This window comes from Apodemus sylvaticus, chromosome 1 (genome assembly GCF_947179515.1).
Source record: "Apodemus sylvaticus chromosome 1, mApoSyl1.1, whole genome shotgun sequence".
In the NCBI taxonomy this organism is placed as follows: Eukaryota; Metazoa; Chordata; class Mammalia; order Rodentia; family Muridae; genus Apodemus; species Apodemus sylvaticus.
In genome coordinates, this window is record NC_067472.1 from 43,711,114 (window position 1) to 43,724,513 (window position 13,400).

Consider the following 13,400-nt stretch of genomic DNA (forward strand, 5'->3'; position numbering starts at 1 on the left):
ATAAATGCAAATTATAAAGGACTAAGAACATGATTTTTGTTGGTTGGTTGGTTGGTTAGTTGGTTGGTTGGTTGGTTTTGTTTTTTTAAGGCAGGATTTCTTGTGTATCTCTGGTTCACCTGGAATTCCTTGGAAGACCTCAAACTCACAGAGATCCACCTGCCTCTGTGTCCTGAGTGCTGGAATCAAAAGTGTGCATAGCTTTTGCTCTGGCTTGAAGGTGTGAATCTACTCCAGCTGTTTCTAAGACATCTGTTAGCTGCTTTTTCTACATTGTAGATTTCAGTACAGATTACCAACAATGATAATGCTAATATATCTAAAACCTTTCTTTCTTTCTTTCTTTCTTTCTTTCTTTCTTTCTTTCTTTCTTTCTTTCTTTACTTACTTGTTTATTTTAAGTTTCTTAACTTTAACTTTTATCCCTAGTCTATATCTGTCCCAGCAGATTTCCCCTTAGCTGACATACACTTTCTGGGAATCAGCTACAGACTACAAACTGTTCCAAAAGTGACCTATACCACGCCATTCCCAGGTAGTCAGAAAGCTCTGAACTTGCTAAAATCTGATGTGACCCAATCCAGCCAATGTGACTGCTCCCTGTCTCTTCATCTGGGTCATATGTTTTTCATAAATGCCCATTGCCTGAATCCCCTTCCTGTCCGTTAACTAGCATCCCAGGGTCCTGACAATGATGTCCTAATTAAAGTAGTAAGTAGTTGTAGAAGAGAGTACATTGCCCCTTAACCTTGTCAAAAGGCTAGACTAGTAGATCCAAAGGAAACTCCCTTGCAAAGGGGATAAAATGGCAACCTATGGTACCTGTTGGCAAACCACGACTCATGCTGGCTTCCAAGTTCTTTATCAAAAAAAGAACCTGTTAAAACTAAGTAGACCCAGTTCTATCAACAAGTAGCTATCATTAGGTGACAGTTCTACAGTGTGATAGGGTACTCAATCTGTTCTATGCAGAACAGAGAAATTATTGTACAACTTTAAAAAAAGGATTCTGAAAAAAATTATTATTAAAGATAATCTGGTTATACTAAAGAAAATATTGCAAAAAAAAAAACCCAAGATAATATAAATAACTAGTTTCCATCCTCACTTTCAGAAACTTCTTAGTAATTCTGATGTCATCCATCACAGGGCCTTTGGCCCTTCCATTTCTACTAATTACTGTTGGCCCTTGCATGATTAATACCTTATCTAGATGCCATTGAGGTGATGGTTTAGATCCCAATATGATCAGATACCCACCACATAGACAAGGACTTGACCTAGGATATAGTTCAAGTGGGGACTAAGAGAAATAAGGTTAAGTTTTGAGTGTAAATTACTATGCTTAAGAGATCTATAAAACAAATATGCTTCTAACATCTAAGCTGCACTTGTCCAAGGACAGATGACCTCTTGGAATGTTAAGGGCTGTTGTTCATGTAAGATAGCAAGCCACATGGATTTACTTCTATAAACAAGCTTGGTTGCCCCAACTGCACAGAATATGCTTAATCATATGCAGGTTGGAGGTGTGTAGGCCGGGAGTACAGCAAGATGTAGCTTGCCCTTGATTGTATGAATGGGAGAAGTATGTAGCCTTGTGTGGTTTGCCTTTGTAAGCCTCTGACTAATGTATGTAATTCAGTGCCAGACTCTGGGAATCCCGAGTATGCATCATCCTGGCCAGCACCATGTCTATGTGCCTGCTACCACATTCCCTACCATGACAGTCACAAACTCACCCACTGAAACTTTAGGTTCACAGTAAATTCTTCTGTAAGTTATTTTATTCATTATGTCTTATAACAAATATACAAAGGTAACTAAGATGGAAGTTGGTACCAGGGAACTGAATGTTGCTGTGACAGGCCTGAGCATGTTGAGTTTTAGGAGAATATAGAAAACTTTGGGGTTTTGGACTAGAAAAGCAGTTGAAAGCTATAAGCAGGGCTTAAGATATCATCCTAGCAGGAACTTGGAAGGCTGTCATGCTAAGAGCAATGTAGAGCTCACATCTGGAGGCCCAGCCCAAGATTCAGATGGTAACAGTATTAGCAACTTAATCTAGTGGTCATTTGGGGGATGTTTTGGCAAAGAATGTGGCCACTTTTTGTCCTTGTCCTAAAAATCTGCCAGAAACTAAATTGAAGAGTTGTTTATTAATTTCTTTGGCAGAGATTTCAAGACAGTCTAATAATTTACTCTGCCATGTGGTTATTAGTAGTCCTCTTTTATGAAGCTCTACAATGAAAAAGAGAAATTGAGGCAAAATTTAAACACAAAATGTACTTTTTGAGGAGAAACAGAACACTGAGAAATTCAAAATTGGAGCCACGGGTTGCATTGAGAGATGGGAGACCTGGCAGGGGAAGGAGTGAGGAGAGGGGTGTCCTCGAGGCAAACCGCATGAAGCTAAGCTTTCAATGTGTAGAGGAAAGTTTGTTCAGCAAAGGAAAGCATCAGCAAATCAAAGCTTATGCAAGGCTGGAGACGGGCTACATTCCCAGCAGGCAACAGATCTTGTCAGCATAGATCACATGGTCCTCCTGGCTTTAGAGCCATGGAGAATACATGAGCAAAGAGGTTGTAGCCAGACATGTACAGAAGAATCCCTGCCTGAAGGTCCAGAGAGGTCACTGCAACAAACTAGGCAAGTTAAGCTTGGATTGTGTTGGAGGACCCCTAGGAACTGGAGGCACCACAGCTATGGGATATCCAACAAGAAGAGCTGTAGCCAGGGAATAGATCGAGCCCAAGAGGGAAAAGAATGGTGTAGTCAGCAAAGGTGGAAGACAAGGGCCATCCAGATATGGAATTACAGGATTAGGAGTTTGTCCCACTGGATTTTGATGTTGCTTTGGTCCAGTATTTCCTCGCTATGCGCCCCCCTTTTCTCCCTTTGGGGTGGTAATGTATCTTCTGTGTCAATGTTATGTTGGAAGTGTAAAATTTGTTTTTTGACTTTACAGTTAAGAGAGTGCCTTGAGTCTTAGAAAAAACTTTGGACCTTTAAATTGTGTTGAGACTGTCAAAGACTTTAAAGACTTTGGAAGATGCACTCCATGCATTTTGTATTATAACATTGCTACAAGCCTATGGGGGCCAAAGAGTACAGGAGCACAGTGTGGTGGTTGAATTAAAAATGGTGCTCACAGGTCCACATATTTTAACACTTGGTCCCTAGTTGGAATTGTTTGGGAAAGATTAGGAGGTGTGGTCTTGGAGATTTCAAAAGTCATTTTCAGTTTGTGTTCTCTCTCTCTCTCTCTCTCTCTCTCTCTCTCTCTCTCTCTCTCTCCTCTCCTCTCCTCTCCTCTCCTCTCCTCTCCTCTCTCTCCTCTCTCTCCTCTCTCTCCTCTCTCTCCTCTCTCTCCTCTCTCTCCTCTCTCTCCTCTCTCTCCTCTCTCTCCTCTCTCTCCTCTCTCTCCTCTCTCTCCTCTCTCTCCTCTCTCTCCTCTCTCTCCTCTCTCTCCTCTCTCCTCTCTCCTCTCTCCTCTCTTTATGCCTATGCCTAAGCCTACATCTACACCTACACCTATGCCTATGCCTACGTCTGTCTCCAACTTTGGATAAGGATGCAAATACCTAAAGCAATACCTGACTGCCTGCTGCCATGCTCCCTGCCATGATGAATGTGACCTTTCCCTCTGAAACTGTAAATCCCCAATAAATACTTCTATCAATAAAACCTGGGAAATTAGCATTCTAATATTTATATCCCTTAATAAACCACAAAGCTTTTTAAATCTTTAAAGGATCAGTCAAATTAAATGTTAAAACTAAAACCTTCCTGACACAAAACATCCAGGAAATCTGGGATACAATGAAAAGACCCAACCTAAGAATAACAGGAAGAGAAGGAGAAGATTTCCAGCTCCAAGGTCTAGTAAACAGTCTCAACAAAATTATAGTAGAAAATTTTCCCAACCTAAAGAGATGTCTATAAATATATAAGAAGCTTATAGAATACCAAGTAGACTGCACCAGAGAAGAAAATCTTCCCAGCACATAATAATCAAAACACAAAATTTCCGGAAGAAAGAATAATAAAAGTTGTAAGGGAAAAGGCCAAGAAACATACAAAGGCAGACCTATCAGAATTACATGACTTTTCAACAGAGACACTAAAATCTAGAAAGGCCTAGACAGATATCCTGCAAACTCAAAAGGCAAAACAAAACAAAACAAACAAACAAACAAAGCAGGTACCAACCTAGAGTACTATACCCAGCAAACTCTCAATCACCACAGAGAGAGAAACAAGAAATTTTAAGACAAATCCAAATTCAAACAATATCTATCTACAAATCCAGCCCTACAGAAAATATCAGAAGGAAAACTCCAACCCAAGAAGGATAACTACATCTAGAAAACACAGGAAATAAGTTATTACATATGAGCAAAAATAAATAAACCACACACAACACAATCTCTCTCACACACAATCTCTCTCTCTCTCTCTCTCTCTCTCTCTCTCTCTCTCTCTCTCTCTCTCTCTCTCTAACACACACACACACACAAGGTAACAGGAAATGACAATCACTGGTTATTAATATCTCTCAACTTCAATGGACTTAATTCCCCAATAAAAAAGACACAGGCTAGCAAAAGGGATGCAAAACCAGGATCCATCATTCTGCTGCATACAAGAAAATTGCAAATGACATAAGGAGATAATTCCCCAAATACAAAATATAAAAGGTAAGTGAAAATGATAAAATAGAGAAGCTCATTAGATAATAAGCGATGAAAGTGAGATGACAATGACTTCCTCTATATTATAACATTTTAAAAACTATTTACAACATATGAGGAAGTTGCAGTTTCACTGGACAGATATTCCTTCCAAGAGGAGATAGATTTATATAGTATACAATATAGTATACTGTATTTCCTGTTGCTCTGTCTCTCCAGTTGTAGAAATATTTTTTTAAAAAAGTGTTTATTTTGATTTTGTGTAATATAAATATAGTAATAATTAGGTTGTTTGTAGTTATTGTCTTTGGCTATTTCTGCTGATAGGGACAAGGCTGTGAATGTCTTATGTTCTGATTTATATGGTTTAAAATTTGGTATGTGACTTTCTAAGTAAAGAAATAAAAACTAAAATATTTAGTAAGTAATACTCTGGGGGAAGCTGGAGAGACAGCTCAGTGCTTAAGAGAACCGGCTGTTCTTCCAGATAGAACTACAGGGCGAGTCTCAGCACCCACAAGGAATATGAAACTCCAGTTCCAGGGAACCTGACATCTGCTTTTGGCCTTTGCATGTGCACGCATACACACACACACACACACACACACACACACACACAATGAACACTTTTTTAAATGATATTTCTGCAATGGGAGAGATAGAGCAACAGTTAAAGATCACTAGCTGCTCTTGCAGCTCACCCAGGTTCAGTTCCCAGCACCCACAAGGCAGCTCAGAACTCTCTGTACCGCTGGTTCCAGGTGATCCGTTGCCCTCTTCTGTCCTCCACGGACACCAGGCACACATGAGCAGTACACACAGACATGAGGGCAAAGCGTTTATGCACATAAAATGAATCATGAGATTACACTAAAAAAAAAAGAAACAGCAAGGAAGGATATCTAAGTAGGGATCTTATAGCTAATATGGTCATCTACAGTCATGAAAAATAGTCCCATTCTTACTAGTGAATGGGAGACAGAGGATCCCTCAACTGGGAGACCAGCACTCAGTTTTAGCAGGACCTCCCCACCACAATGCTCAATTTCTTGCCTCTGGAGCACACCTAAAGCATGGGATGCACCCGTCCTCCCACGCGGCTTTCTGAGACAGTTGCAGATAGAAACTTAACAAATAAAGCAGGGGCTGTTTTTCATTTCCATTGTATTCCATACGAGCAGAACCCTTTCTGGCTAATTGTGTATAAAATCCAACTTCTATAACTCACCAGTGGCTTAAAACATGCTTACTAACCTTCTGAAACCTGGCAAGCTCGAACTGGCAAGGACGATGAGGGAAAGAGGACAAAGTGTATGTATATTTCCTCCCAGATGCGCCTAATTGGGACGTCTCCATCCAGGGCCCTGTTTCATCTAATTCAAAAACAGTACGGTCCGAGCAGCGGTAATGGAGACTCATTAAGTTCCATTAGCTGCAGACACATCGAATGGATACAATAGAATCCAGCCACTATTCACAGCAACAGGTGGCCCGCCACAATAGAAACCTGTTAGACAAATAACCTGGCCGTCTGAAAATGGGCCCTCTTGCTTTTTACAGAAACTCATTTTCAAAAACGCGGTGTCCTGTGAAGCATATTTTAATTATATTCCTAGACCACTGGCTGCATTAATTCAATGTAGCTTTTCAGTCATTCTGACACATAAAACAAATTCTTCCTATTACAGTTTCCTCTGTGCGAGGGCTGAGTGGAGGGAAGACAGGCCTCTCGTTGACTGTTTTACCTGTGGGCCATTAGCCAAGATTCTTAAAAATTAGATAATAAGAAACATAATTATAATCAGCCCGACAGACCCGTCCATGGAGCAAAGCATTTCAGGATGGATGTACTGCCCCTGTTTTCTCTCACCAGATGGCAGCTCTGTGAGGAAGGCGTGAGTACTAGTCCCCTCACAGGAAAAGGGTCAGTTCACGTATCCAATGCCATGCGGCTGAGCATCAAGACAGGTGGTCTACATCCGATCCACCACTGCAGCCAGCCAGACCCCTCAGCCACTCATCTGGGATCAAAGCAAGTCTGCCTGCGGAATCCTACAGGAAGGACAAGCCCCTAGCGCTGCTCACAGATGCCGTTCAATGAAGCCTCAGCCAGATGTGAATTTGCGAAAGTTAAAGCCACACAGTGGGATCGTGGTACACGTCCTGCTCAGTTTCTGCAAATCAAAGAAACTGTGGTATTTCCCAAATGCAGTACAGCCAATGTCCGGAAACAGAAAGGTTACCACAGGCATCTTACTGCACAGACCTGAGAGAAAGGACATCTGGCAAGCAGTGCTCAGAGGACAGATGTTCCTGCTCAGTCCTTCACAGGCTTTAGTTAGCTCTTGCCCTCTGTCCACACCCCAAAGTCATTTCATTCTAGAAGGTAAATAATGCCTTCCTTGGAGGCAAGCACACAGAATGGCTTCTACGATCTCCTTATATTACCTCTTAAAAATCATTGCTCAGTTACCTCCCCAGCACCCCTCATTTTTAAGCTCCACCCCCCAAAAGGCCTCAACAACAATGACAATATCAAATCATTCTAGTCACAAAACATATTATAACTGGAAGAAATGTTATTAGAAATTCAGAGCCAAGTTCAAAACCCCTTAGAATATCCATATTTTTCAGAAGTTTAACAGCAATATTCCCCTCAGGTCTAAGAGAAATGAAGTCACACGAAGGTCATGGGACTGAACATATTATGAGCATCTCCCCTGAAGCACTTATTTCTAAGTCTCTGGCTCTCGGGTTCTCAGGCCCAAGAGAAAGATGATACATGAGAGCAAGAGAACTGAAGGTCTAGGGACCATCACACTGAAGTGCTGGCTATGATCCCGGCTTACTGACAGCTGGGTTCTCGCTCAGTACCTCCCTGGCTTCTGATCACTACGCTCTCTGGAACCTCACATGCACACCCCAGAAGGGCCTTGCCTCTCCAGTCTTCTCTATACGTCACTCCTTTCCCAACATTTTACAGACACTGGTGCCACAAAAGGCCAGCACTAGCTTCCTCCCTACTACTTCCCTCCTGGAGTTGGCAGCTGACTCCCACAGACCCTCTTGATTAGAAGGCATCTCCTGCTCCAGTTCTAAGTTGCCCCAGGATTTCAGACTCATTTGTTCCATGCTTCATGGACATATGTGTCTAACTGTGTCACATGAATCCCATGGTCCACAAATATGAGCCCAGTAGCTTTCTCCACACCTTGGACACGGTCTCCTGGTAGCACTGCTTTTCCTTGATGGCTTCCCCCGTGTGTATATCTGAGAAGCAACCTGGGTTCCATCCTTCCCTTCAGCTCCATCCAATCCCTACCATACTTCATGAATTGTCTTCTTGTTCCAGTCCACTGACACAGCCAGGGATACACCTTCCCTCACCTGGCATCGCTGGTCTCCAACTGACCCCTTAAAGTCACACTTATATCTACTTAGCTGATAAGCCTACCCATAGCATGGAGTGCATAGACTCCTTCCTTAGATCTCCTTCCAGGTCTGAAAGGGAATTTGTACTTATGAAGATCAATGCTCAGTCATCATCCATTTGACAGGGTTTTGAGTGACCTTGTAAACACATCTCTTGGTTTCCCTATGAGAATGTTTCCAAGGAGTTTTAACTACAGAAGAAAGTCCAATATGAATGTTGTCAGCACCATCCATGGGTGAAGGTTCCAGACTGAACTCAAAAGGAGAAACCAAGTCGAACAGCAGCAGTGTGTTACCACCACCTTAATTCCTGACTGAATTCCACGTGATTAGCTCCCCTCTCCTCTTGCCATGTTCTCCCTTCTGTGATGGATAAGACCTTCAAACTGTAAGCCAACGTAAATCCTTCATGCCTTAAGTTTCTCCTTCTTCAGCATTTTGTCATTCCAAGGAGAAGTAACAAATACAGTGTTTCAAACGAAATTTTACTCCTAATATCTGGGACCTATGTGTCCAACTTGGTTTCATTGATCTTGCTACCCTTGGCTCTATTATGTGTATTGATTCATACAACTTTAAAAGATTGAGTTGCGTTCACATCTATGCCGTAAATAAAAAAGAAAAAAAGAAAAACCAAGGTTCAAAGCAGTTCAATAACATTTCCCAAGAGAATATAGATAACGGAATAGGAGTAGAGATATGCTGTGGTTCTGCCAGCTCCCAAGAGGGGCATGCACATCACACAGAGCCCAGAAGGCCCACACTGCTGCCTAAGCACAGCAGCCAAGAAACAGAATATATACGAGAGAGAAGGTAGATATGGCAATGGTCTAAAGATATTGTTGAGATAAATTCCAATTTTATGGGTCTAGAATCATCATTAGATATTCATCATTTTCTCAATATTAAATTTGATCTGAAGTTCCACCAGCTACCTAAACACACATTGACAGAAATATATTATCAATAGAAAAATATAGAATTGCATAAATATGACATGTCTACTATAAGAAAGTTCCTATTGTAAGTCTATTTTAAATGAAGTTATGTTTAAGAAATCACATCTATCTATCTGATTTTTCAGGCATCAGAAAAAAACACATATAATTAAACATCCTATAGTCAGTTTCATGTATATTCAAAAGTAAAGAGATATATTTAACTTTTGTCGATTTGCTTCTTGCAATTGTTCTTACAAGAACAGTTCTGTTTTTAAAAGTCCATAAGACCGTGTGCACACATCTACACTGTAACACAATGCCGTGAATGTGAAATTATTACATTGACCCACACACTAGGATTCCTAATAGATCCCCTTTCTCTAACCCATCTGTCCTCTTCCCTCAAACCTCTGAATGGCTTTCCTACACTGCCCCCTTTCAGACAGTTCAAGAACCGCAAGCACCCTCAGCAAAAGCTTTACCTCAAGTCCTGTGTGCTAATGGCTCTACCCTCACCAGCGTGTCCACTGCCCATAGTCTATCCTGGCTTCTTGTGGTAAAAGCTAGGCAGATCATTTCCAGGACCACACAAATTTATGTTGTCATCTCTATACACAACAATGACAGCTCTTTGTGTTCCCATACCCCATCTTTATTCCCTTCACAGTCAGCCTGCTTACCTAAGTGGTCTACTGCTGCTGACTCAAGCTCTCCTGTTCTCTCTCCACAACAGTGATGTTGTCTCTATCCCCACCACCAGCAAATGTCAACCAGAGCCTGCTAGAGAAGTCTACCCTCTCAGTCAGCTGCCGCCTTTCCTGTGCTGGATCTCCAGCTGCTCCTGAACTAGCACACAACCTGCAAGTGACTGTGGGTGTCATTCTCTGAGAACATCACTCCACCATGTGGCCTCTTGGCTGTCCTAGCACTCGCTTTGTAGACCAGGCTGGATCCCAAAGAGATCTGCCTCTGCCTCTGCCTCTGTCTCTGTCTCTGCCTCTGCCTCTGCCTCTGCCTCTGCCCCTGCCCCTGCCCCTGCCCCTGCCCCTGCCCCTGCCCCTGCCTCTCCGCCTCTGCCTCTGCCTCTGCCTCTGCCTCTGCCTCTGCCTCTGCCTCTGCCTCTGCAAGTGCTCGGATTAAAGGTGTGCACCACTACACACAGTTCTTCATAGCTTTTTTGTTTGTTTGTTTTTACTGACCAACATTAATGTATATGTTTCCTCTGTCAGCTTACTTGAATATCTTGTCTTTTCTACTCCTTCATTTCCCTTAACCTTTCCACGTGCAAGCACTGAAATGTAAGTTCATCAGACAGGAATTCTTGATGCCTAGACCCACTTATCCCTTGGAATGCAATGACTGTCTATAATATAGTGACATCCAGTAAATAGATACTGATTACATAAATCACACTTCAACACATGCTGCAAATTGGGCAGAACTCAAAACTATGAGGTTTGAAAGTGGGCCTATCTATTGCTTTACACATTTTAGGACAAATCTGATCTAGTAGCAGTTTGGGGATTAAAGAGATATTGTTTACCTTTCTGATGTCGCTCGGATTTGTTCCTCAAAACTACAATTCAGACCTTCCGCCTTCTCATGGAAATATTTTTCCACACATTGCTCTTCAAAATCGTGAAGCTTTTTCAAGTCATCCTTAGTGAGGTAGAGTTCTGTGGAAATAAGCATGGCACATATGAAAGCCATTCTTGGAGGGCTGATACAGAGTGGGTTTTTTACCGATGTGGTCTGTGTCCCCAGTAGTTTATGAGATGAAGCTGAGGTGAGGGTTAAATGGTGGGACCTTGGGGTGGTTGATGTGGACTGGCCACATCAAGCTTAGCTACTGCTCTCTCTCTCTCTCTCTCTCTCTCTCTCTCTCTCTCTCTCTCTCTCTCTCTCTCTCTCTCTCCCTCTCTCCTCCTCCTCCTCCTCCTCCTCCTCCTCCTCCTCCTCCTCCTTCTCCTCCTCTCCTCCTCCTTCTTCCTTCTTCCCATGTCCCTACCCACTTCCCTACACTACAGGAATTCATCCACCATGTTACTATGTAACTAGAAGGCCATCACCAGAGGCTGACCAGAGGGAGACTACAGTCTTGTAACTCCAGCCTCAAAATCCAGTAGAACCTGGAATGACAGAGCCACAGGCACCGATGCATTCACTTAAAAAAAAATCTGTATATTAAATATAGTTTTCCAAAAACCTATGTTGGCCAGACCCTGTAGCAATAACATAGGGGATCAAGATGTCTTTGCATGTCTTATATATGATGAAATTGTGAGAAATCACTTTTTAACTTTTTTTAATTGGAAAAAAGATAGAGCTGGAGTTACGGTTTAGTCTGCAAGTCATTAGCCATGCAAGCATGGAGACTGGACCTTGATTTCCAGGACCCACATGATGGTGCACTCTTCTACTCCCAGCACTGGGGAGGCAGATGGTGATGAGCATCCCAGAGCACCTGAATCCAATGAGCTGCTCCTAGATGCACCCACAGAAGGAGGCTAGGAAGTGTCCCAGTACTGCTGCACTCTATACAGTGCGCTTGCAGTTTAATACTATGGCTTTGTATTTCCTTCCATTTTTCTTGCCTGGAAGCAGTACTATTCTGTTCTGTGTCCATGATTCTGGTGAATTTTATGGTTCTAAGTGATGAAATAAATTCTTGGCTATGCGATCACTAAATACATGAGGCTAGGTACTTAATATAAGAGGCTTACAATTGACCTTGGCACAAGTAAGTCTTAACTCTAAATATATTTATAGAAGAATCTTGTATAGATTGCATTTTATGTTGTCATAAGCATATCTAACTTTTTCTGTGTGGATTTGTGTGTCTGTGTATTCACAGGGGAGTTGAACATATAGGAGGGCACATGTGTGCACATGTAGGCACAGGACAGAGGTTGATCTTCTGGTGGTGTTTCTGAAGTCCAGGTGTGTGAGAACAGGGAACATTGCTAATTAGTCTGTGCTGAATGGCAAGAGGCCAAGGCATCTGCCTTGCTCTGCCTCTCCAGGGCCAGAATTAAAATGAAGTTACTGTATGTGGGTTCTGAGACTAAAACTCAGGTCCTCATGCTTGCACAGAAAATACATTATAGACTATCGACCTAGCACCTTTTTTCTTAATTTTGCTCAAATTTCTAGGCTAGATAATTGGTAGTTGAGACATCTTGTTTCCTTCACTCTTTTTCTGTTTTAAATTTGTTTTATTGAAATGAACCTATCTCACTATGTAGCTCACACTGGCCTCAAACCCACTGATACCCTTTCCTCCACCTCTCCATGTGGGATCACAGGTGTGTATTACAATGCCAAGGATGGTCTTACAGCTTTGTTTATAAATTATTGTGAATCTTCAAAAGCAAAATTCTCCTATAAATGTACTTAGAATTAAGACTTGCTTATTCAAGGGTCAATTGTAAGTCTCTTTTATTAAGTACCTAGTCTCATGTATTTTGCAATAGCAGTGTCAGGAATATAAATGGCTTTTCTCCCAGTGCTACTAACAGTAAGTGGTAGCTTATGTGACAGACAGCACAATATGTCACACTACGCTCCTAGAAAAGCAGTAATGCAAACATGTAAGAATGCTAGAATGTAATAATTCTTTCTTCTTCCTTCTTTAAAAGAGTGGTGACTATAGTGAACAGGAAGAAGCCTTCTTTTCAATATTTTAATAGTGTGCGATGTTTCCCTGTGTTAACCAAACTTCGCTATATTCATATACAGCTGGAGAAAGAACATCCTTGTCTTTTTCCCTGTTGACTGCTTTAGCTATTAAAAGAGCAATAAGTAATCTACAGCTGAAAATTGAGTTTATAGAGAGCAGAGTATGCTGATGCCCTTGCAGCCAGTGTGAGGAAGTCTTGCCTCATCAGGCTGGCGTGGACGGGCTAAGTCCTCTTTCTGAGAACTGCCAGCCAATGGCCAGTCATGCACCCTTCGCTGAAGTACCTAACTCTTTAAAGGACACCTCTCCCCGTGGTGCCAAGGCCAGTGCAGGTCTTCATCAAACCTCAACATTCATTTTTATACACTGCCCTGGTTCTCAGCGAGTGGAACCAGAAATCACATTTAAGTGTGTTTCTAATATAGGAAATATCAAGAGGGTGTGATGTTGCTAAGGGGACAAACTTGGAAAATTCTTTCATAAGTGTCTTCACATAAGTCAAGAGAAAAATTAATTATTACTCCATAACTTACTAATTCAATGGTTTCATTGTTTTCCAATTAAATGAGCAATGGGAAATTAGTTTTAAATTGAACGTGTGTTTATAAAATAATGTAATAAAAATTTGTCACAACTAAAATACACAATATTTT

General features: G+C 41.7%; 1 protein-coding gene across 1 annotated transcript in view; it reads right to left on the reverse strand.

The window, feature by feature from the left end:
• Positions 1-13,400, reverse strand: part of Trpm6 (transient receptor potential cation channel subfamily M member 6) — a 146,029-nt gene that overhangs the window by 50,558 nt on the left and 82,071 nt on the right. The window contains exon 24 of the mRNA XM_052188520.1: positions 10,612-10,744. Within this exon, the coding sequence (XP_052044480.1) occupies positions 10,612-10,744 (133 nt within the window). The remainder of the gene's footprint in view (positions 1-10,611; positions 10,745-13,400) is intronic.